At 42.1% G+C, this 26,076-nt stretch overlaps 1 protein-coding gene across 1 annotated transcript in view; it reads left to right on the top strand.

Annotated features, from left to right (window-relative positions):
- Positions 1–26,076, top strand: part of Prkci (protein kinase C iota) — a 60,829-nt gene that overhangs the window by 22,089 nt on the left and 12,664 nt on the right. The window contains exons 2-10 of the mRNA XM_059265301.1: positions 4,227–4,348; positions 12,598–12,687; positions 13,739–13,789; positions 16,849–16,934; positions 18,459–18,599; positions 19,710–19,764; positions 21,268–21,326; positions 25,323–25,499; positions 25,904–26,001. Of these exons, the coding sequence (XP_059121284.1) occupies positions 4,227–4,348; positions 12,598–12,687; positions 13,739–13,789; positions 16,849–16,934; positions 18,459–18,599; positions 19,710–19,764; positions 21,268–21,326; positions 25,323–25,499; positions 25,904–26,001 (879 nt within the window). The remainder of the gene's footprint in view (positions 1–4,226; positions 4,349–12,597; positions 12,688–13,738; positions 13,790–16,848; positions 16,935–18,458; positions 18,600–19,709; positions 19,765–21,267; positions 21,327–25,322; positions 25,500–25,903; positions 26,002–26,076) is intronic.

Raw genomic sequence — 26,076 nt, 5'->3', positions numbered from 1 at the left:
AGTGAAGCATAGAAAGGTCACGACCTTTGGAATATCACTGAGAATGTCTTGTGCCAAAATGCAGAGAGGAGGAGACTTTGGAACACTGAGTTCCAAGATGGGATGTCTTTATCAACCCCTTCCTTCAAGGTTCAGGGATCGGTGTGGAAGAGGAGGCAGAAAGGTTGTAAGAGCCAGAGGTGGTGGATGACTCCAAGGAACTCATGTTTTCATCTACAACAGGACTGGTAGAGACACACAGAGTCTCAGGACTGAGAAGGGGAGTGGACACAAAGCCCTACCCCTAACTAAGAAGCTGTTTGCAGTGGATAACTTTTGGGAAAGGGAAAATTAGTTTTCTCCAATGGAGTATTGCCATGGGATATATCAGCCACACTCCAGGGCAGGTCCCATGCCTAGGAGTAGCTGGACAAACAAAATGTACACCGTGATTGGTTTTTGTGGACTTTTTGTTTTAGTATTTCATCTTATTGTTTTTCTTGTTTTGATTTTTGGTTTTTCTATTTTGTTGTTTTGAAAAGAGAGAGAAAACGTGAAGTTAGGTGGGGAGGATCTGGCAAGCGTTGGGGGAAGGGAAACATGATTAAAATGTATATGAAAAAAATTATTATTTATTTTTCTCTGATTGAAAATAGATTTTTTCATATAGTATATTTTGATTATGGTTTCCCCTCCCCCCCACTCCTCTCAGTTCCTCCCCAGCTCCCATCAGATCCACACTCTTTCTGTCTCTCCTTAGAAAGTAGACATCTAGCCAAGTGGTAGTGTACGCCTTTAATCCCAGAACTCAGGAGGCAGAGGCAGGTGGATCTCTGAGTTGTAGGTCAGCCTGGTCTACAGAGTGAGTTCTAGGACAGGCTCCAAAGCTACACAAAGAAACCCTGTCTTGGGGGGGGGGGGGAGAAAGGAAAAAGAAAACAGACATATAAAGAGTAATAATAAAATATAATAAGATAAACAAATCAAATATGATAAACCAAATATGAAAAAGCACAAGAAATGCATAGATGCAGAGACACTCGTCTTGGCAGACACAGGAATCCCATTAAAAACCTCAAACCAGAAGCCATAATATATACACAAAGGACCTATAATTAAAAAACAATGCCCCGACTTCAAACCTCCAGAGTGCCATTGAGTTTGTTTTGTGTTGACCGTCTACCATTGGGTGTGGGACCTACCCTTAAGTGTGGTTTCCCCAGGGAGACTCCCCTGGAGAAGACTCCTTTTTCATCTGCAGGTGGCTATCAGCTCGCTTCCGGGTTATGGATGGGGCACGGGTCCACTTCTCTCAGCCCACCTGGTGCAGACTCCTGCAGGTCCTGTGCATGCTGCCAGTCTCTGAGTTCATATGTGCGCCCGCCCCATTGTGTCTAGAAGGCTTTGCCTTCTTGATGCCTTCCTTCCTTCCTTCCTTCCTCTCAGGCTCCTCAACTCTTTGGCCTCCCTTTCCTCGTTGTTCCCTGAGCTCTGTAACATCCCGTTTAGAGCTGAGTGTTCCAAGGTCTCTCTGCCCAATGTCTGGCTGTGTGGGTCTCTGTATTTATTCCCATCTGCTGCAGGAGGAAGCTGCTCCGATGGCTGAGCAAGGCACAGATCTAGGAGGAGTTGAGGGGAAGGGAGAATATGATCAAAATATATTTAAAAAAATTAAACTTTTTATTCTTCTCTCGTACATTACACCCTAACTTCAGTTTCCTCCCTCCACTCCTCCCAGTCCTTCCCCCAGATCCATTCCACCTCTGTTTCCCTTTAAAAAAAAAAAAGAGCAGGCCTCCCAAGGAGATCCACCAAACTTGGCCTAATAAGCCTGGGCACAAGCCCTCGTATCAAGGCTGGACATGGTAACCCAGTAGGAGGAAAGGGGTCCCAAGCACAGGCAGTCAAAGACACTCCCTACTCCCTCCCGTGTTGGGGGTCCCACAAGCATACCAAGCTACACACCCGTAAGGTATATGCAGAGGACCTAGCTCAAGCCGGTACAGGGCTCGTGTTTGTCTCTTCAGATTCTCTGAGCCTCTGTGAGCCCTGCTTAGTTGATTCTGTGGATCATGTTCTCCTGGTGTCCTCTATAGGAAAAAGTTTCAGTAGAAATAATGCCCTGTGTCTTAGGGTTGAAGACAAAAGGAGACTTTAAGTGTTCAGAATACTAGGTGGAGTGCCAAGAAGCATATTGTTATGAAAAGTCATGGCAGGAGACAGGCAGAGCATGTGAAATACTTAGAATGTCAGGTCCTGAGAGCCACTCACTCGATTTCTGTGTCTGCCTGGGCCTCTGCTTCCTTCTGTAGCTCCTTAAGACTGTAGCTATCACTCTTTTGGCAGATAACACATTGCTGCTATGTTAATTAAAAAAGAGCCTTTGCGTTCTGTGTTCAGCTACCCGTATCTATTCACAGTTCCTGTTTATTGTCATTTCCTTTTATTTATTGTGTGAGTGAACCCTCCTGGAAAGAACAGTATCTTCCATCAAATCTTCTACATGCCTGTTCACTCGATGAGAACTTCTGTGACTGGAGAGGTTGTGATGTTGCAGGTCCAGAACCTAAGAACAGTTTATCTTGGGCTGTTTTAGCTCCCTAAATAGCCATTCCTTGCCCATCTCTGTGTCTGACTTAACATCCTGTGTCTAACGGGTGAAACGTTTTGGAATGTATTAACTGAATTGATGTTCATCATCCAGAAAGCTAAGCACATCATCAGCTAGCATCCAGGCCGATAGCAGAGATGGTCCCTCTTTGCTGTAAGCACCTCTCTGATGTTCCACCACTGTTTGAAAAGTGCATTTGATTGAAGATTTCCTTTGTTCTGTTGCTGTGAGAACTTCATGAAAATGTTGTTACCATGTTGGAACATGGAATTTGGGGTAGCTCGAATCTGTGTCCCCTGGCCGTGGCACTCATATTTGGCTTCAGAATAATCTCTCTCTCCCTATTCTGAGGTCAGAGCTGTTTTGACAGTTAAGTGTTCATCCCGTCCTCGGATCTGCATTGCCCTCTGGGAGTACAGTGAAGAAATGTCTCTGCGTTCCCTTCCCCAAGTTTGATTGTATTCCACTTCGGACAGAGGGTAGAGTAAAAGCACATGCTTACTTGCCCAATGGAGAAGCAGCTCGGGAGGTAGCCTGGGACAGCTCCTGTGGGCCTGTAGGCCCTGATGCCCTAGTTTTCTTTCCACTTACTGTGATAAAATACCCCAATGAAGCAAGCTAGGGGCGAAAGAGTTGTTTCAGCTTACTACTTCAGGTTACAGTCCGTCCCACCTCCATTTCTTCATCTCAGTTAGTTCAGCCATGAAATCCCTCACAGCCTGTCCACGGACCAGCCTGGCTAGACTGGTCCTCATGCCACGCCCTTCCCAGGTGACTCTAGCCAGTGTCTGACCACCCACCTGCCTAGGGACGTTAACTTTGACTGCATGACAGACGCACTTGGATTTACAGCAGGAAGGACGTGGACTGCGTTAATTTTATAAAAATCTTAAAACTAGTCCCCCACAGAGTGCTGTGTGAAAGCTGCTGCTGTGTAGAGGTTAGAGCTCTGAAAACCTCCAGGGCTGCCTAGAGGGAGCACCAGGCCTCTGCTAGAAAACACTGGACACGTGTAAAGTTACAGGGACTAACTGGATTTATTTAAATTGTTCATCTAGTGCTAATATAATTAATATATATTATTTACTATTTTATACTAATATTTCATTAATAAAAATATATTCCTGTGATTTGGGAGGAAGGTTACCTATACTAAAGGAAGTTGCTTTAAAGCTATTTTTAGGAAACATGTTCTTTTGGGGAAAAGCTGAAAATGAGGTAAGAGATGGAGAAATCATGCAATACAAAGAATGAGTGACAGATTTACGGTGGGTTATTTTGTAAGTCAAGGCGAAGGAAGCCGGGGTAACAGAAGGATGAATGGTAGACTTTCTGGGGTAGGAAATCTGGGGGTGGAGTTTGAAACAGACTCTAGATGGATCCAAGGCGCACGCTTGTAGAGTGGCTGTGGAGTGGGAAGGCCTTCCAGAGGTGCTCGAGCGGTGCGGTGGTCCTCTCCGTGACAGCGCACTGAGTTGAGGTTTGGCGTAACTCCATTGCTTTTCCTGTTGTCGTTTTAGTTCATTAACGTTTTAGTGTTTCATGTACACACAGAATAACTGGTCTGCCATCAGGTATTCAGTCACATGTAGATCGGTATGGCTTTACACATAAAACAACTCTTTTTCTTTTGCAGAGACATTATGATAACACACTTTGAGCCTTCCATCTCCTTTGAGGGGCTTTGCAGTGAGGTTCGAGATATGTGTTCTTTTGACAATGAACAGCCATTCACCATGAAATGGATAGATGAGGAAGGTGAGTGATTGGGAGAAGGGATGCTGCCTGTGTGAGCATTTGCTTTAAGAGAAATAAGAGCCCTAAGAAATTCAAGAGGGAAAGCTAAAGCAGAAATTTAATGCCATGTTTGAGTACTTAGATTAAGAGAAAAGATTTAAATCAAAGTACACAATCTTTGCCTTTCCCTCTTCAAAATGAAGTAAGGTAAATGTTATATATTTTAATATATGAGCTTACCTGTTCTTAACTGAGTATACCTTAAAGAAAATGTTGTAGAAGCAGTCATAGTGATTGTGATCATTTTACTTCAGGATGATGTTAGTGACTTGTACTCACAAAGCATTGTGAACTGTCTTGAGGATAGACATTGCCTGTCCTCGAACTCAGAGGCTCATCACAGTTGGGCATGTGTGTTAGTCAGGATGCTCTGAAGGACCAGGGCTGATAGCATGATAGAGTGGGCGGCTTCTTCAGTTTGAAGACATTGAATTTTAAGGCTTCTCACCATCTACTGCCTGCAAGTGTACCTGGTGCCTTAGGAGACCGGAAGAGGGTATCCGATCCCCCTGGAGGAACTGGTTACAGAAGGTTGTGGTCTGTCGTGTGGGTGCTGGGAACTAACCCTCTGCAAGAACCACAAGTGCTTCTCACTGCTGAGCTGAGCCGCTTCTCCAGCCCTAATGGGCTTTTTTTTTTTTTTTTTTTTAATAAGGCAGGTTTTGTTATGTGGCCCTGGCTGAGAGGAAACTTGCAACGACCCCTTCTTTGGTCTCCTAATGTGAGCTATCAGGCCTCAGTAGCAAAATATTTTAGGTGGTTAGTAATTTTGTAACCATCATTGCCACATACTCTTGCACGGGGCAGGGAATGACAGATAGGATTTTATTTTACTTTATTTTTAGTTCTCTGCATAGCTTTCAAATTTTTTATTTTTAACTGACAGTATGTATGATTATGAGTTGCAGTGTTATTTTTTTCTTTGTGTCTGTGTGTGAGTGTGTGTTTAATGTGTATACGTGTTTTGCTTACATGTATCTCTATGCACCATGTGCATACAGTGTCTGAACAGGCCAGAAGAGGGTGTTGGGTCCTATGGAACTGGAGTTACAAACAGCTGTTAGCCATGTGGTTACTGGGAATAGAACCCAGGTCCTCTAAGAATGGGACTGTTGCTGTGACAGACCTGACCTGTTTTTTTTGTTTTGTTTTTTTTTTTTTTTTTTTGGTTTTTCGAGACAGGGTTTCTCTGTGCAGCTTTGCGCCTTTCCTGGAACTCGCTTGGGAGACCAGGCTGGCCTCAAACTCACAGAGATCCGCCTGGCTCTGCCTCCCGAGTGCTGGGATTAAAGGCGTGCGCCATCACCGCCCGGCCTGACCTGTTTTTTGAAGAATTTTAGAAGACTTTGGGATTTTGGACTAGAAAAGTTATATTTGAATTAACAAGAGCTATTGGGGTCCAGCCCCAGATACCCCTTTCCCAGGGTCCATGGAAGAACTCTGCAACCAGCTGAGAATCTAATCTTAAGAATACTGAAAGAATATGCACACACGGAGCTCTTTCAGTCCATTCACTTTATTCTTCTAAATCAGTTCTACAAGTGTCACCAGATACCGGTTATATACACTTACAAGCAGTAATTCTTTGGCAATGCATGTGAGGCTTCAAGGTTTCAGGGTCATAGAGAGAGGTGATAAGATCCACACATAGAGCAGTAATTGTCAGCTTTCACTTACAACCCAAAGGGGGAGTGACTAATGGAAGTTCTCTGGTAGGGTCAACTAAGGGCTAAAATCAATTAGGGGATCTAAAGAGGAATTTATGTGCTCAGACTATATTCTTAGAAGTGGCTAAGTAAAAGGTTAGGAGTCTGTATGTCAGTATAAGGCACGAGTAAAGTAAAACTGTCTTTTTTCCTTTGTCACCGATGGTTCAGCTATCCCGGCAGCACTGTTTTCCAGCAGAACCGGGAAGTATTTTCAGTTACTAGGCAACCTGGGTAACAGCATGTAGCATTTGGTTTGCAAAAGCACTTTCACTCTGAGTCAGTTGCTACAGGGAACCTTTAGATCTAATGATAACACCTAGGCTATGGGATAAAAGAGGAGGGTTTAAGCTTAATTTGCACAAGAAACAAAGCTTGGCACCTATCATCTGCCTGGCCTTGGTGGTTGTCTCATTGGGTCAGTCTTGTATAATATTATCAGGATCAGCCTTAATATTATACATCCCAGGGGCTCAGGAGAGAGAAATATGAACAGTGGCCAGGACTATTTTTGGGAAATATAGTCCACTTGCTTTAATTCCTCTGGGATAACATCCTATTTACACAGCTTCAGTTCTGTTCTTGTGCCTACCTCCTTTCTTGCCTGATTTCTCTCTATATTTATCCACTGTTCCCTCTAAGTTCTATCTTAATTCTCTCGTCTTAATTCTGCCTCATCTAGGTCCTTCTCATCTCGTTCTTACCCAGCTAGTACTTCCCTATCTGACTCTTCCTCATCTTCCATCTCATCCACACGTTCTCTCTGGTCAAAATCCTCCTTATTCCTCTCCATTCTCTGTCTCTCAGTTCTCTACGTTCCTCCCCAAGTCTCTCAGTAGTTTAGTTATAAACCCAAGCAATAGCACTCCCCTGGTCAAGCAAGGTCACCAGACCTGAATTCTACGGGGGTCATAGAGGTAGGTAAGAATTTTCCTCAGGCAGTGACCACCAGGCTTCCAGGGTCAAACGGAGGGGTGATAAGAATCACATAGAGGGGCAGTAATTGTTAATTATCATTTGCAACCCAAAAGGGAAGTGACTAATGGATTAACTAAAGGCTAAATCCGGGTAATATCTAAGAAGAGGGATCTTATGTGCACAACTATAATCTTAAACGTGATTGGTAGAAAATGTTAAAAAAATCTATAAGTTGCTAGGTCAGTGGGAGAAAATAAAACTGCCTTCTTTTTTCCTGTGGCTCCTATCTGTCCAGGCTATCTGCCGTTTTTTTCTACAGGGTGGGGGAAGGTGTGCTCGGTCACCAGGCAACCTGTGTACAGCTAGATGCCTCTGGTGATAGTTAAAGGGAGATCTGGAACTAGAGGTAAGATTTGGGAAAGGAGGAAGTTAAGTTTAATTGGCACATCCGCCAGGCCTTCTCAAACAGGTAGTCTGGATGCTTTAGTCTGTTCTTAGAGAGTACAGAGGTATCTCTGATAAGGCACTTTCCTCCATCTGGGGATGGACCTGGCCGGATGCTGCCAATGATGATAATTATAGGGAAGCTTGAACTGGGGTTCTGGCTGTGCATACTTGTCAGTGCACAAGATTATCTAAATATTCCTTTAGTAGAGGGGAAATGGTGCCCAATCAATGATGGAAAAGCTACAATAGCACACAAGAAATTCATAGCAGAAAACGACTGATAATCAAAAGCCAAACATCACCAAGGCTCCTTGAGCCTCATCTTGACCTCAGGAAGGCCCTTGGCTTCTTCCAGGCATTAGCTTTGCCATAATCAGCTGAAGTCCTACTTTGTGTATTTTTGCGGCTTGCAGCGAGTCAGTGGGAATATTTACCTATATCAGTAACTAGCAGAGGGCCAATCACCATCCCAGTAATTGCAAGCAGTAAATCATTAAGTTAGGGTCTTGTGTTAATAAACGGGGTGAAAGTGAGGAGTTAAGGTTAGTGAGGTTGGCTTCTCTTGTCTGTTGGAGAGGTGAGCTCAGGGCACGCTAGTGCTCATCTGTCTGCAGTCTGTCCTTGGATGTCTGAGAAGTGTCTCAGATGAAATTCTTTTGTCTGGATATGGCCCTGGCCAGATGTCTGCTAATGAAAACAATTACAGAAAAGCAGACGATGCTAGAATAAGAGGAACAAAGGCCTGAAAAGGGTGTTTGTGTGCCTGTTTTCACACAAAGTGTGAAAGGGATGTCATCCATATGCCCCAAACTTGTAGGGGAAATTGTGCCCAATAAATGATCAACCACGCTGTTAGAAGTTCTTGGGAAAAGAATCAATTGGGAAAGCTGTAATAGCACACAGGACATTCACTGCAGGAAACAGCTAATACATTCAAAATCCAGTATCACCAAAAAACTCCTTGAGTTTTGGCTTCAACCTCTGGTTTAGCCTTGTCAGTGCCAGCTGAACCCCTGCTTTATATTTCTGCAGCTCGAAGCATTGAATGTGCTGTAAGCAGGGTTAAATAGCCCTCCTGGTAGGATCTTGGAAGACAATATTGCTGAGAGCAATATGGATTATGTAGGACCAGCATTCAGCAGTTAAAATTCCCAAAGACAGCATAATCCAGAATCTCTGTGTGATATCCATCTTTACATGGCTTATTTTTTTAATAATACTTTTACTTTCTATTTAAAGACTTTATTTTTTAAAACTTTCTATTTCTTTATATAACTGTCTATATTCTTTTTCCTCTCTCTTCCAAGACTACATTTTTTTTTATATATTGTAAACTGTTTAGAGGTTTATTCCATTTGAATCTGTTTTACTGTGAATCTATTGCTTTAAACTGCAGAATTATTGGGACTGAAATGGCAGCTTTGGCTGCTGGCTCCGCCCACCTCAGCTTCCCAACATGGGGGAACGGAACTACGTTTACCACCAGCTCTGGGAACCAGGCTCGCTGCTGACCATGTGACGCAGTGGGTCTATGCTTCCATCCAGCAGCATGTAGCCCAGAAACCTTTTTTTTTTTTTTTTCTGTACTTAGCAAAAGCTAAATCTGTCACTGTGTACCGCTGCGGAAATCCACTATACCTCACTCAAGCCCGCACACTGCTGTGAACCCCCCATACTGTAGCTCATGGCTTGCCTGAGAGACACAACTAGGAAGCTGTTTTTAGCTCCGTTTTAGAATCTTTTTTTTTTAAGCTTTCTCAGGTTTTAGGTAGAAACTCTTGCCACCATGTGTGGGCGCCATTTGTAGCTAAAAGTTTTCCTGTGGCCTGCCTGGTCCCGCAGCTGCTCAGACCCAAGTAAACACACAGAGGCTTATATTAATTAAGAACTGTATGGCCATTAGCTCAGGCTTACTACTGACTAGCTCTTACACTTAAACTCAGCCCATTTCTGTAAATTTGTATGTTACCACATTTTTCGTGGCTTTACCTGTGTGCCATTATATGCTGCTCCCTGGACGGCGGGCTGGCGTCTCCTGCCTCAGCCTTCCTTTTCCCAGAATTCTTCTTGTCTGCTTATCCTGCCTATACTTCCTGCCTTGCTACTGGCCAATCAGTGTTTTATTAAACCAGTGTATAAATTATCCCACAGCAATGTGTCAAGTTATAACTGTCCCATTAGGTAATAGACATACCCACTTGAATCTCTTCTAGACAAGATCCCATGCACTTACCTAAGATCCTGATGTAGGGCTGGTGAGATGGCTAAGCAGTTAAGAGTAAATACTGCTTCTGCACAGGGCCAAGTTCAGCACCCACAGGGGGCAGTTTATAACTGCCTGTAACTCCAGCCTCTGCGGGCAGCTGCACTGCAGATGCACATACCCAGCCCCCCATAGACAGAATTTATTAGGAAGTCTTGGTGCTCCATGTATCTGATCTTTGCCCTGAGAGTGTTTCTTATTTTTATGACTTATAGGTAGAAATGGAAGAGAGGGGCAGTTTGATTTTTAAACCAAGCAAGGCTTGGCAGGGAAATGTCTTTTAGATACTTTTTTACCCAAAATTCATTCTTGACATTTCTCTGTATCCGTATCTACGTAGGATGTTGAAAGAAGCCATTTTGGGAGATGGCTTAGCAGTTGAGAGCACCTGGCTGCTCTTCCAGAGGACCCAGGTTCAATTCCCAGCATCCACATGGCAGCTCTCAACTGTCCATAACTTCAGTTCCAGGGCATCTGACACCCTCACACAGACATACATGCAGGCCAAACACTAAGGCACATAAAATAAAAATAATACATTATTTTTTAAAAAGAAACCATTTGATGCTTTGAACTTCCTACCTAGTCGTTATGTCTTTATTTGCAGCCATGTTCCTTTAGGTCTGTTTTCTGTATTGCCCTCAGTGACAGTGTTGCCACCCTTGGTCCACTCATTTGCCCATTTTCCAAGTCATTTCCTCTGCTCTCAGGCCTCACCAACAGTCCGTGACTGCCATCTTCTGCCTGTCAGTAGACGGAAAAGGCATGTAATTCCTCTTCCTTGTGTACCAGTTTCTGGTTTGGTTATCTGCTTCTGTGTAACACTACCTTCCGTACAGCTCAGGGAGTTGAAATCTTACTTTTCACGGCTCTGTGAGTAATCGGGGCCAATGTTGCACGTGTCCAGAGAAGGTAAAAGGGAGTAAGGCTTCAGCAGCTGAGTTGAGAAAAGAATGGAGACACTGTTTTCTTTGAGATAGTGTAGAAAGGAAATGACTTCATTTTCCTCTCTCAAATGGTAAACTGGGTTCTCTGCAGCATGTGATTGAAGATTAGACACATGGAGGGAAGTTTCCTATAACCAAAGGAAGGAGCACTGGAATAGTAAGGAGGACCCAGTTTAGGCCCCAGCTTGGCTCTAAATGACTTGTTCATTGAGGAATGTCATTGTCCTATTATATGTCACCTCTTGACTTCCAGGAGTGAATCAGCGCTTTGGCTGTTAGTCAAGAGAAGTATTTCCTTCTTGTCCGTGTGTGTTACTGAAATTCAGCACTTACATTTAAGAGTAGCTCAAGCTGGTGTCCAGCCCTAAGTAGGACATTTGTAGCATCCTTCTCACCAAAGGCTCAGGGAACATGTCAGAGGAGGGACATCTCAGAATAGGGGAGAAAGAACGTGAGAGCTGCGGGGTGGGGAGGAGTACTGTGGAATGCCATCTTTGGGACACGACATGGCCTTTGTACCCATGAACTCATCGCAGCTGTGATTACATATACAAGAGCAGGTCAGCAAGACCAGTCATCATTCCAGCAGACAGTCTCAGTGGGCTCCTAACAAAGAGAAGGCATGAAAGGAGAGACATGTTGGGGTGCCTGGGAAGAACAGAGGGAAGCGTGGAGGCTCCTTGGGGGAAGTGGACTTGCAGTGCACATGGTCAGGATGCATCATTTAGATGTGTGCAATTGTCAAAGAATAAAAGATGTTTTATAGAAAGAAGGAAAGAATAGCCGGGCGGTGGTGGCGCACGCCTTTAATCCCAGCACTTGGGAGGCAGAGCCAGGCGAATCTCTGTGAGTTCAAGGCCAGCCTGGTCTCCAGAGCGAGTTCCAGGAAAGGCGCAAAGCTACACAGAGAAACCCTGTCTCGAAAAACCAAAAAAAAAAAAAAAAAAAAAAAGAAGGAAAGAAAAGGTAGGGCCTGGAGAGATGGCTCGGTCATCCAGAGCACTCGCCGCTCTTGCAAAGTCCCAGATTCAAGTCCCAGCACCTACGAGGCAGTGGACAACTGTCTGGAACTCCAGTCCCAGGGGATCTGACGCCTTCTACTGACTGCCATAGGCACACATGTGGTGCACTTAACGTATATGCAAGCAAAACACCAAATAAATGAATCTTAGAAAATGTTTAAGTGGCTCAAGCTGGACTTAGTCCAGAGTGCTTTAGTGGTTTCCTTCCTATGACTTAGTTGAGCAAGGTCGTGATGTAAAAGAAATCTATGACAAAGTCACTCTGTGGAGAGAGATTCCAGCCATGCATAGTGAGCGGTGGAGCTGCTTTTACTCCTCTTTTGAGTAAACAGGCCTGATGATGTAGGCCTGTCGTCCCAGAACTTGGGAGACTGAGGCAGGAGAATTGTGTGTTTGAGGCCAGCCTGAGTAATTTACCAAGACCCCATCCCCAAACAGAATAAAATGTGGGTGGGGCTGGCTCTATACTTTGGTGTTAGAGTGCTTGCCAGGCCTGGTCCTGGGCTCCATCCACAGTACTGGGGACAAGGAGGGGGCAGCAGACTGCCTGTTAACCATACCCATCCAAGTGAGCTGTCCCAGCCTGAAGGTCGTCAGAGTGGGTTTGCTGATGTGTGTGTGTGTGTGTGTGTGCGTGTGCGTGCGTGCGTGCATGTGTGCGTGCGTGCCTGTGTGCAGAACAAAGTGGTTTTATGTGTAGAAAATTTGGTGTCTGGGTCCTGTGTTTCATTCTGTCCAACTAGAAATGGATGTGATGTCATCTATTTCAGAGAATGGAATGTCTAAGAAAGTATCTAAACATCTGTCCTTGTAAATACCCCTCTGTTATTTTGTTATTATTTATAGAATGTGCTTACAGTTATCGTACTCAGAGGGTGAAGGTCGAGCTGTACTTTTGTGTTTTTAGGAGATCCGTGTACAGTGTCTTCTCAGTTGGAATTAGAAGAAGCTTTCCGGCTTTATGAGCTGAACAAGGATTCTGAACTCTTGATCCATGGTAAGAGCCATCATTGACTCTCCCAAGCTGCAGTATAAACATGACTAAAGACAATGTAGGTGTCATTTATCATGTGTGCCTCTTCCCTAGGTAGTTGTCCTTCAGTTTCTTTTTCCTGTGCTAGAGCAGCTAAAGTGATTCCTCTTTTTATAGTCTAGGAGAGATGCATTCTCTGTATATAGTCTGCCAGAATCTTAAAATGTGATCTCCTAATCTCCCATTGTTTCACAATTTAGACATTCCTGCACAGCTTTAGAATGTGTGTGTGTGGTTGGGGAGGGGAGGGGGCAAGGACCACCTTTTCCTAGTATAAATGTTAAAATGTTAGAGAAACAGTCAGTTATTCAGGCAGGCAGGTAGCAGCTGCCTGTTACCCTACAACTTGGGAGGCAGAGGCAGGAGGATCTTGTGTTCCAGGGCAGCCTGAGCTACATAGTGAGATCACGTCTTTAAAAAAAAGAGAGAGTACTTGCCTAGCAAAGTCCTGGCCTTGATAAACTATTTCCTGTTCCAGGTGCTCTTACTTAGTTGTGGCCCTAATTCACCAAAGTACCGTCAGTGAACAAGATGTTCCTCATTATAAACATGCTTTGTTTGGTATGTTTATAAACGTATAGCCTGGAATATAAGCTAATATTTTGGGAGTTTTGGTACTGTTTCTGATATTCATTCATTCCTAAATTGAGTACACATCTTTTAAAAACTCTGATTTTTGTCATTTAATTCTTTGTTGTAACTAAGTTCTCTACAACAAGGATTTTAAAAAGTAATAGTTTCTTTAAGGACCAGAAGAAGAAAAAATAATTATTCACAAGGGACTAGAATTAGTAATTCAGGCTTCTAATATGTTACCTGTGGACATATTTGTTTCCACAGGAAGTTGCTCTGTATACAGGCTTGGTAAAAGTGAGAGCCTTCGGTAGACTGATTTTGGACATGTGATAAACATTTTTCTGTCTTGGGTATCACAAGTCACTTTGAATTTTGGATGAATTTTAATTCTGTATTTTGTGATTATGCTGTTAATTAATTTTAATGAATTTTGTTTCAGTATTTCCTTGTGTACCAGAACGTCCTGGAATGCCTTGCCCAGGAGAAGACAGTGAGTGTTTTTAGTACTCTGTACATTTGAAAGAGTTACTCAAAGTGAAAAGAAACATAACTTTTTGTTTTGTTTGTTTTCTAGACAAGGTCTCTGGCCATCTTGGAACTCACTGTGTAGCCCAGGCTGGCCTCCACTCAGATCCGCCTGCCTCTGCCTCCCGAGTGCTGGGATTAAAGGCGTGTGGCACCATGCTTCCCTTAAGAGATAGAACTTTTAATTTGTTTGATTTATTCTGTTTCCTCAGTCTAATTTAGAACATATTAGCAGCTGCCTGAGCTCTGCTTTTGCCAAATGGAATTCGTCTAGCTACATCTTACATAATTATCTGTTGTGCATATAAAAGGACAATTAAGTCATGTGGCTTCATGTTTTTTAATTTTGGATATTTTCAAATCTGTGGAAATTTTGAAACATCTTTGAAAAAAGATATCTACATATCACTTGCCCAGATTTAACAGTACTTAGCATTTTCTGTTTACCTCTGTACTTGTTTGTGTGTACACATATGCGTGACTTCTAAATTAATAACCCACTTGTTACATTCATTTGTTTGTTTGCTTGTGCTTACTATATAATGTGAGAATAATTGCCTTGACACTTCACTTCTAGATAGCTTTGTAGATGTCACATTCTTAGGAATTGTGACAGAATCTCATTTTCATTTATGGTTTCTGCACGTATCCATGACTTCAGGAGGAAAGAAGTAGTGAGTGTTTTGCTTTGACTTATGTGAAATTTCCAAGTCTAAGCTTCTAGTTTTGTGACTTAATGCCCTTTAGTGAACAGGGAAAACAAAGAGTTGTAAAGTTAGAATGATGTCATGTGTTACACAGGAAGATGGGGATAGAAGGAATGGCGGAGCAGCAGGCGGTAGTGAGGACCGTGTCATGTGTTACACAGGAAGATGGGGATAGAAGGAATGGCGGAAGAGCAGGCGGTAGTGAGGACCGTGTCATGTGTTACACGGGAAGATGGGGATAGAAGGAATGGCGGAAGAGCAGGCGGTAGTGAGGACCGTGTCATGTGTTACACGGGAAGATGGGGATAGAAGGAATGGCGGAAGAGCAGGCGGTAGTGAGGACCGTGTCATGTGTTACACAGGAAGATGGGGATAGAAGGAATGGCGGAAGAGCAGGCGGTAGTGAGGACTCGGGTTTGTAGTCAGCTGGCCATACCGGAGTTAAAGCCACGCTGGCTGTCTTTACAGGCTGCTGGGGAGAGGGCTGTCTTCTCTTCCTAGAGCCAGAATGGTGGAAGAGTTGACACTGTGGTACACCCGGTGCAGAGCTCCATGCCTGGGAGATCCATTGTAGGGTTATGGCAACACGCTCTCTTGGGGTAAAATGTGGTTTCTAGGCTTCCCATACACTGCATGCTCATTTACCTTTTAAAATTAGTGGTGGAGGTGTGACACCACCTTTTCCCCAGGAAAGGAAATATTGAACTAGAGTATAGAGGAAAATTGATAACCATGACTGTGGTCTCTTGGCCCTTTAAATTCTTAGACAGCAGTAAACTATTTAAATGTAGGGTATATAAGCTACTTTGTAAGAGCGTCCAGTAAACTAATGTGCCGGCTTTGTAGAGTGTAGACACAGGCACAAGTACCTGTGTTAGTGTTAGGAGTCACGCAGCAAGGCTTCCACTGCAGTGAAGGGCCCTGGCTGTGTCCCCAGCTCCGCAAGCAGAAAAAAGACTTCTAAGAGCATGGTGGCTGGTGCTTTCTACCTTAACTTGAAATAGTGAATTCAGTGCTCCTTCTGCTTTAAAGTAGTTTAGAAATGTTCCTTACTAGTCAGTACCAATGAGGAATATCACCAGTAGACATCTCAGTGCCTAGTAGACTCCAGTGACTACTAGACAGTGCATGTCATAGTGATGGATAGCCAAAATTACAAATGGATTAGGTTTGATTATTTAGAACGTCTTCTGATGTGTTTTAGGAATAGTGATGGCACACACCTTTAATCCCAGCACTCAGGAGGCAGAGGCAGGAGGATCTCTGTGAGTTCAAGGCCAGTCTAAGGGAGTTCCAGGACAGCTAGGACTGTTAACACAGAGAACCCTGTTTCAGAAAAACCAAAAAAAGAAAAAAAAAAGTGTTTCTAGGAGCTGGAGACATGGCTCAAAGGCTAAGAGCCCTTGTTGCTCTTCAAGAGGATCTGGGGTTGGTTTCCAGCACTCATATATATGGTGGCTCACAACCATCTGTAACTCCAGTTCCAGGGGATCCAACTCCCCAGTCTCACCTCCAGAGGACTAGGCACACACATGGTATGCATACATACATGTACACAAAACTCTAATAAATGTTTAAAAAATTAAAAAGGATAATAGATATATAAAACTTTTGGAGTGCTAGACCTGGGTCTAGTTGTGTGGTAGAATGCTTATGTAGCATGTGTGAGATCCTGGGTTCAACATCCAGTATTTTACCAAAAACAAACCAAAAAGGATAAAAGTTTGTTGTAGATGGAGTTTTATGAAATATCACTTACAAATAACTTCCATGAAGTAAAATGCACCTTTACAGTGAAGAAGAGATGCCTAGTCACTACTTGTAAAGGTGGTTATCTGTAGTGAGCACTGTCCTTCTGACATTTGTGTGCCTCTTTGATGTAATGCCATAAGGAAAAATAGCAATATTTTATTATTTTATTTTTAATTGTGTGTGTTCATATCAGTGCAGATGCCTGAGAAGTAGGGAGCATCTGATCCCATATATATATATATATGAACATTTAACCGAAGAGTAAGTGGTAGCTTGTAAAGCAGGTAAAGGATACAAATATTTACTTCTTTAGCTTGTCCAAGAGCTTCAGTTTTTCTTAAATATTAGGGGGAAAAATCTCTTTAAAATAAAGCAGTACTAATTACCAAATTGGTACCCCTGGTGTGTGTTTCTAGCTAGTCCTTTAGCAAACCTATGTTACATTTTCAGTTTCTAGTATGTGTAACTGTATTTTTTCTAGCAATAAATATCTATGGAAAAGTCAGGTGTAGTTAGGTAGCTTTCATGCAAACTTACTCTCTTTAAACTTTGAATCTCTCTTCAGAATCCATTTACCGAAGAGGGGCACGCCGGTGGAGAAAGCTTTATTGTGCAAATGGCCACACTTTTCAAGCCAAACGGTTCAACAGGGTAACTTATTTAGTTGGATTCTAATGCTCTGAGACATCTATCTGTATTTGTTTTTTCCTTCCTGTGAGAGAAAGATGGTTTGTTATTAAGTCCTGTGAGTCTCCTAAGGGAGGTAAGCAAGCAGGAAGGCCTTGGGTCTGCGGCTGTGGCAGCGCCTCCTCCACATAGACAGCTAGCACTTCCTCTCAGCACCCAGCACCCTGCTTCACTCGCAGCCTCTGATTTCCGGTTTTAAAAGGTTCTCATTAGGTGAATGAATGCCGTTAGTCCTAGGTTAAACTTCTAATGTTTGCACTTTATTTCCAAATGAGTCTGAAAAAACACGGATTTTTAGAGTTAAAAGGAAATTATGTGTAAGTACAATTCAAAGCAGGCAGAGATTATCAGAGTTTCTTGTGAAAGCCCTTTAGTTCACTATTTAGAAAGCAGTAATAGTAGCAAAGCCTTGGCTAGCTTTACTATGTTCGGGGCAGTTTCCTGAGTGCTTTCCCTGTGCTGACGCACTAAATCCTTACAACAGCCCTCTGAAACAGGTACTATATTTCCACTTTCTAGATAAGAAAAATGAAGGTAAGTCTTGTCTTAGATGTTTCAGCCAGTAAGTACAAAGCTGGAGTTTTTGAGAGCAGGCAGTTTGTTGATGTGAGCCTGTGTTTAGAAACACCCCCAACTCCTTTTTCGACACAGGTTCTAACTGTGTTGCTACAGTTGGCCTGGTACTTGGTATAGCTGAAGTTAGCCAAGAACCCATGGCAGTCCCTTTTGTCTGCCTAAGTGTGGGAGTGCCTGGTTTAACTTCTTTTGTTAACTGTACTTTTATGGATTTCATTTCTACAATTTGCATTATTTCCTGAATTCATCAATAGAAATGAATGCACAATGAATGCAACCCCAAACTCTTATTGCCGGTGACCCTGGTATCACCAAGGCTTTGGGCACTGAGTTCTCTAGGAAAGCAGGGTTTGCCCCCTGCATAGTCTGGAAGGTTGTGTGGTTTATTAGGCATTTTTCCTGTGTTCATTACTGTGAAATTTTTGTGAAGATATTCATGTCTCTTTGAAACCTACTGTCTTCTGTTTTTCTTTGTTTTCCCCCAATGATCTTCAGTAGCCTTTGAAGAAAAATCATGTATGAGAAAATTTTGTTTCGTTATTTGCCCTGTTTTGCTTTTTTGAGACAGAGTCTTACTATGTATCCTTTACTGGCCTGCCACTATGTAGACCAGGCTGGCTTTGATCTTACAGATCAGTATGCCTCTGCCTTATGAATGCTGAGGTTGAAGGCATAATGAGCAAGCTGTTGGGAAATAACTATGGGTTGTTGTTTTTTTTGGTTTTTATTTGTTTGTTTGTATTTTGAGACAGGTTGTATAGCTCTGGCTGTCCTGGAACTTACTCTGTAGACCAGGCTGGCCTGGACTCCCAGCGATCCACTTGCCTTTGCATCCTGAGTGCTGGGATTAAAGGTGTGCTGCACCCCCACTGCCTGGCTGTGATAAAATGTTCTTGAACTTCCTCTTTGCAGCGTGCTCACTGTGCCATCTGCACAGACAGAATCTGGGGGCTTGGACGACAAGGATACAAGTGCATCAATTGTAAACTTCTGGTTCATAAGAAGTGCCACAAGCTTGTCACAATTGAGTGTGGGCGGCATTCTTTGCCACCGGTAAGGCATCGGGTTTTGTTTGTTATGTATGTGTGTAGCGTGCTTCATTTAACAGAGTTAAAGCAGGAAGGTATTATAGAACCACATCTTGGGAAATACAATGTGTAGGAGTTCTTTACATTCCACTTAAGATACGTACACTTTGGAAGTCTTGAAATAGCCAATATCAAATGCCATCCAGGCAATATTCACGTTTTTAGTTGTCTGATAAAAGTTAGAATTTTTCATTCTGAATCAGGATTCAAAGTGTTCTTGATCGATGTTTCTTCTATACTTTTTAAATTCCTGGTTCCTCCTTCCTCCCACCTATTTTTCTCCTTAGAATTTTATTGTAGGAGAAACAATTGCTTTTTAGTCATTTAAAGTATTTAATAATTTTGTTCATTACTTTGAGTGTGTCTCTTTTTTACATGCTTTTAGTAAAAAGTGATGTCATTGATGTACATCCTTTTCTAAGTAATTTTTCTCACTGAACAATATGATTTGGTCATCTTTTTCATATTTATTTTTATTTATGTGTATGTGTCTATTTGAGCATTTGCTGTGTGTGCTCTGTCCTTGGAGGCCAGAAGAGGATGTCAGATCCCTTGGAGCTGGAGTTCCAAGTGTTGTGAGCTGCCCAGTGTGGCTGCTGGGAACTGAGCTGAGGCATTGCTGAGCAGTCTCTCTAGTCCCCTTAGTTACCTGTTTTTCTGTTTTTCTTCGTTGTTCTTGTACGTGTGAGTGTTCTTTTGTGCACGTGTTATGCATACGTGCCACAGCATCTGGAGGTCAGAGAGGAGCTTGGGAGATTGTTCTTAGGTTTCAGAGGGAACTCGGAGAGAAAAGGTAATGTAGAAGGGGGATCACAGAAGATAATTTTATTTCCAACTGACGTGAAATCATTTGTGTATTTTCTTTTATTCTGTAAAACTGTGTTATTATGCCATTCATAGGAGTATTGCGTGGCTTTATACAGTTACGTATTATAATAATGTAATTCACATCACTTTTTCACATTTAAGTTTTAGTATGCTACATCTCATTGAAATACTGTCATTTCTGGATTTAAAGAGGTTTGGGGATTTAAAAGGAATCTCTAAGTTACTGTGTCTTTGGAAATGTTTGTAGGAACCAATGATGCCAATGGACCAGTCATCCATGCATCCAGACCATGCACAGACAGGTAAGGGTGAGGAGCAGTTGGAGCCTGCTTTGGGGTGCTTTTTTTAAGTGTAATTCCTCATATTAGACTTCATTTCTTTTTTTATTTTTTGAATTATCATATAATGAAAATAAGTATATCGTATAATTTCAAATAAAACTTTTGTTACTTCCCCTTCCCTGTTTCCTCCCGCATTTCCCCAACCTTAAGCCCTCTGACCCCAGGAGCCCCCTTTCCACTGTGGTAACTTTTTTTTAAGCCTAAGTTTAAAAACATACTGTACCTAAGCATATTTTGTGATAGTAAAACTTGTCACAGTATTTTAATATACATATTTAGCATTTGAAAAAACAACTGTGTAAACTAACAGTTGACTTTCTTAGTTCAAATAAATTCTTCTGAGGATCTTCAAATTCAGCAGACTAGTTTCTTTTCCACAGTGAGAAAGTACAAAACTGAGTTTGGAGCCGTGTTGACTGTTGAAGCAACTTGGTTCTATTCTGTCCTTATTCTGGAAATGTAGAGATACAGCATAGCAAACTGACTATGAGGGTGAGCTAAGTGTTACACAGGAACAAATCTTTTTTTTTTTTTTAAGATTTATTTATTTGTTATGTATAATAATATACATATGTTCTGTCTGCATATACCCCTGCAGACCAGAAGAGGGCACCAGATCTCTTTATGGATGGTTGTGAGCCACCATGTAGGTGCTGGTAATTGAACTCATGACCTCTGGAAGAGCAGCCAGTGCTCCTAACCACTAAGCCATCTCTCCAGCCCCCAGGAACAAATCTTAAGCGTGTATTTGGGGAATTCTGAAGCTAAAAGCATTTTTCTGGAAGGTCAGACTGGTCGCCTGGTCCTAAAAGAAGCTTGGAAAGTCTGAGCTGAGGGGCTCTTGCTCCCCGACTCCCAGCGGCTCTGGAGCAGAAGCCCTGACCTTGTCGTTTCTTCATCTCTGTGATAGTCAGGCATTCTTAAGATGAGATGAGAAATAAAACCCCAGGCCTGCCGTCTCTGTCTCGGGGTGTTAAACCGTTTTAGTAGGATTTATAGTCCTCTATAGAGAACAAATTATTTATAATGAAGAATGAAAAAGCAGGAGTTGACTGCCAAGTGGCGATTCCTCTCCGCCTTCACCACTCTTGTTTTTTAAAAGTGATCTTTCTTTACCATACTTTTTAAAGATTAACTTACTTATTTTATGTTTGAGTGCTGTGTCTGTATGTATGACTTTATGCCACAAGAGGGCATCAGATCCTACTATAGATGGTTGTGAGCTACCATGTGGGTGCTGGGAATTGAACTCAGGGTGTCCGGAAGAGCAGCCAGTGCTCTTAACTGCTGAGCCATCTCTCCAGCCCCCTTCACTATCTTAATATATAATTTGGGACAGATGTTAAGCTTTAATTAATTACTTACTCATATGTAAAACTAAGAAAAAAAACATGAAAAGAAAAATGTTTATCAAATTCATTATTGGTTATTTTTCTTTTTTAATATTTGGTTTTGAATTTTTAGTAATTCCATATAATCCTTCAAGTCATGAAAGTTTGGACCAAGTTGGTGAAGAAAAGGAGGTAAGATAATTTGTCCTACTGTGTACAGCATCACTTAGCTTTTTAGAAAGACATAATCTTTTAGAAATATAACACTTTGGCCAGGTGGTGGTGGCTCACGCCTTTAATCCCAGCACTCGGGAGGCAGAGCCAGGCGGATCTCTGTGAGTTCGAGGCCAGCCTGGGCTACCAAGTGAGTCCCAGGAAAGGCGCAAAGCTACACAGAGAAACCCTGTCTCGAAAAACCAAAAAAAAAAAAAAAGAAAAAGAAAAAGAAATATAACACTTTGACTTGATTTCATATTATATTGTAACAGTAAAATACAAGGAAGACATTTAATGAGTTTATAGTATTTTTTTGATTTAACTGCTTAATTAAGTAATTTTAATTATGAAATAATTTGAAAATTTATTTTCACTTTAGATAGATAAGCAAAAATTATATACAGGAATAGCATTTAGTACTTGAAAATATTATTTGAAACACATTGTAGACACTTGCATTTTGCTTAAAGTATAAATGACTAAATGTTTTAATTGTCATTTAAACTGTAATTGTTACCGTTGTGTGTGTGGTGTGTAGAAATAGGATGGCATGCTACCATGTGCATTGGGGGTCAGGACAACTCTGTGGGGTTGGTACTCTTCTCCTTCCACCTGTATATGGCTTGTGGGATCCAACTTAGGGTGCTAGGCCTGGGTGGCAAACCCTTTCTGCAATACTTAAAACTTACTTAGTCATTATTTTTATGTGTATCTGTGTAAGAAAATGCCACAGATGTGCAGGTGGTCATGGATGCCGGAAGGTGTGTCAAGTCGATTGGAGCAGCAGTTATGGGCTGCTGTGAGCTGCCTGGTGTGGGGCCTGAACTCGGAGCCGCTGGAACAGCGTCAAGTGCTCTTAACTGCTGAGCTGCTGTTTCTCCAGCCGAAGTTTACTTGTTTCTAAAACAGAAATTAATTAAAACAATAAGTAGTTTTAGAAAAGCTTTTGGTAAAAAAGAACTTCGTGTCTTACCTGTTCCGTGTGTTGGCTTGGAGACAGCCCCTTTTAGCCTCTTCCAGAACTTCGTGTCTTACCTGTTCTGTGTGTTGGCTTGGAGACAGCCCCTTTTCGCCTCTTTCAGAACTTCGTGTCTTACCTGTTCTGTGTGTTGGCTTGGAGACAGCCCCTTTTAGCCTCTTCCAGTTATGTAAATAGTACCCAAATCTCTGTTTTTCAAATGTGTGTATTTCTGGCCATGGAAGATTAGTCCTTGCCTTTTTTCTTTCTAGTGTTTGATGGGTATGTTATTTTAGGCTTTTCTTGTTTATCTTCCAACTTTTTATCACGGAAATTTGAAACAGAAGTGGCAGACAGAACACTGTAGCAAAGTCCCCTCCCATATGCACTACCCAGTTAAAGGAACTATGAACAGGAGTGGATGATTTTGTCACTCACTCGCTTTACTCCGGCAGAGTTCTGAAGTTCCCATGTTTTTAGTATGACATCTTAGAGTCTTGCTCTGATTTAGTTAGGTACCTTTTGTTTGTTTTCTTCTGTTCTTTGGAGTCAAGTTCTCATGTAGCCCAGGCTGTCCTGGAACTCCTTGCATATCTGAGGATCCTTCTTTCTCTCCCTTCCAGATGTGTTAGCTGCCCTGCCCAGCCCAGCTGCACCCATGTCCCCACTCTGTTTTATCTGCCTTATTCTTTCAGTTTTGTTTTTTAAGGTTGTATATTTACTTCTACATTACCAAGGTTGTTAACATTTATAACCCACCTGCCACTGTGACCACGTCTTCCTTGTTTTGTTCATAGACTGAATGAGTCAGACAAAGTAAGAACACCCTAGTAATAAAGAATGAGTCCTCTGTTCTTCTAGACCTGTATTATTCTGCTCTTCGGTGCTCTTGGATTCCTTTTTGTTCCTTTTAGAAATGGTCATTGGCATTCTATCGTTGTCATCATTATTGCTGCTTTGGTTGTTACCCTTTTTAAGTGATAGACGATGAGACATAGCTAGGTGAATTTTCAACACAGTGAGCACTGTGTGATGGCCTCTCTGAAGGAAGATCCCCAGCACTGCAGAGGCCTGTCTTGAAGCTTCTGCTCACTGGCAGTCTCCCTCCCCCTCTGCTAAAGTAGCCATTGTGTGTGCCCCTCACATTAGCTTTGCCTTGATTTGCCCTTGTTCCAGCTGTAGAAACAGCCTCATACAGTGTTCGTGTCTCTGACCTGTTTCATGTGAAACAGGTGCATGTTACACAGAGCAGTACTTGAGTTATCTTATCGTTCCGGGTTATCTGTCCCACTCCAGTTTTCCCTTTCAGTTGGAATTATTACGATAAGTTAGGATGAAACCATCTTATAAATATGGCATGGCAACTGGCGCTGCTGATGAAGGCATGTATGTCATCCAGCCACTCAGGAGGCTGAGGTCGGAGGATAAGTTAAAGGGTTGCCTGGCTATGAACACAGAGCCAGCCTCCACGGCAGCTTAGTGAAGACCTGTTTCAAAATAAAAACGGAAAAAAGATTGGGAAAGTGTTGAGTTGTAGAACACTTACCTAGCATATATCAGGTCCTGGATTCAGTTCTTGGTACTACATAAAATAAAATAAAATTTTCACTCCCCAAAGAATTAATTAGATAAGTAAATAAACAAGTTTGGTTCATGAGTAGTATGTACATTCCACTGCAAGAGACAATGGTCACAGTCCCATCAGCAGTATGTGAGAGCTCTAGCTGCTCCTCATTCTTGTCTGCTTGGTATAGTCAGTGTCTTAAGTCAGTCCTTTGAATGGAGATAGTGGCCACGTTTGATTCTTCTAAACTTGTTTTTAAGATTGTCATGCTATTGGATATATACCCTGTAGCCTTAAGATTTCATACAAGCTGTTGATACTTTGGTCATTTTCGAGAAGATGCACTTTAAATTAAACTGAGCTCTTGAGGTTTAGATATATTTATTTTATGTGTATCAGTGTTTTGCTTGCATATATGTCTGTGTACCACATGTGTGCCTGGTGCCTGTGGAGTTCTAAAGAGGGCATCGGATCCCCTGGCACTGGAGTTACAGACAGCTGTGGGCTGCCGTGTGGGTGCTGGGAATTGAACCAGGATTCTCTAGAAGAGCAGACAGAGCTCTTAACCTCTGAACCAGCTCTCCAGCCCCATGACCATTCTTTTTAAACAATTGGTTTATATTGTTTTTAATTATTTGTATGTGTGTGTCGGTGTGTATGTGTGTGTGTGAGTGCGGGTGCCTGCAGAAGCCAAGGAGTCAGGTCTGGGGCTTTCATTTCCCCTCCCCTCTCCCCTTCCCTGTCCTATCTTCCTTTTCTTTCCTTGACACTTTTCACCAGAGGATCCCTGCTTTATTCTTGTGGGACATTTGTGGTTACATGTTGATGACTTTGCAGTATTGAGCTATCGGCATGGTCCCTGAAGGTGTGCTTTTTGGATTTGCAGATATCTTATAAAAGATTATCTTTAATAATCTGCATAAATTGACAGAAGTTTAACTGTCTAGTTTTGAATGAATTATAGGGGTTATTACTTTGCCATCTCTTTAATACCAAATCTACTGTTAACTGTATTCCCTCATGCTCACGTCCTGCCTATAGCGTCTCCCATACCGTGGAGTGTGTCCTCTCACAGCTCAGGTTACATTTATCTAGCTTTTACCAGATTCTTAGCAGACTCTTCCATCTTGATATTCTGTTTAACTTTAACTTTGTTTGGAAAACCAAACAGATACACACGATTGTCCTTAAAATTTGTCAGGTCCTTTAAAGCATCCTTTAGCATTGCTTAGATTTCAAGTCCGTTCTTACTCCTTCTTAACTCACAAGCTCATCCCGTCTCTGAAAGATCAAAGGTTTTAGGAGAGGTAAGAAAAGAGTTAAGAACTTAAAATATCTTATGTTATGAAAACACTTTAAAATCATTGTAGTTAGAACAGTTTGTTAGAAATATAAAGCATTGAGCAAAACATTTCCAGGTAAAACTTTGTTGGTTAAATGTCTTCAACAGGCGACCAACACCAGGGAAAGTGGTAAAGCGTCATCAAGTCTGGGTCTCCAGGATTTCGATTTGCTTCGAGTTATAGGGAGAGGAAGCTATGCCAAAGTACTGTTGGTTCGATTAAAAAAAACAGATCGCATTTATGCAATGAAAGTTGTGAAGAAAGAGCTTGTCAATGATGATGAGGTAAGTGGTGATGTTTTTTCTACCTCTAGACAAACCCCAGTGTGCAGGAGGCCCTCAGAGTACCACACATACACAGACATAACCAAAGCACACCACTTCAGCAGTTCTGTGTTATTTTGGTCTACTTTTCTAAGAACAGGCCTTAGGTAAAAATAAAGTCAAGGCTAAGGCATATTATTGTCAAGGGAAGTACTTGAGCTTTCTAAGAGTTCAAGACCATTTCATAATATTGGACATTTTGTTAATGGTATTTTCTCTTTATATAAGTTTTGTTTCATGACAGTAAGTGGTTTTGATATTTAGTCTAGTCAGTTAACATTTGTGATCATTGACTTACTAAGAACAAATTTATCATGAGTTTTGGTCATTTCATTTGACATAGATTTCCTTGAACTTTGAAACAGGATATTGACTGGGTGCAGACAGAGAAGCATGTTTTCGAGCAGGCATCCAATCACCCTTTCCTTGTTGGGCTGCATTCTTGCTTCCAGACAGAAAGCAGGTAAGATTAAAAGGTGACAGAATGTTACTGGGCTTCTTTTCATGTGCTTCCTGTAATTCCTGTGGGAGCACTTAA

This window comes from Peromyscus eremicus, chromosome 6, assembly GCF_949786415.1.
Source record: "Peromyscus eremicus chromosome 6, PerEre_H2_v1, whole genome shotgun sequence".
In the NCBI taxonomy this organism is placed as follows: Eukaryota; Metazoa; Chordata; class Mammalia; order Rodentia; family Cricetidae; genus Peromyscus; species Peromyscus eremicus.
This window is presented reverse-complemented; position numbering and strand designations above follow the sequence as displayed.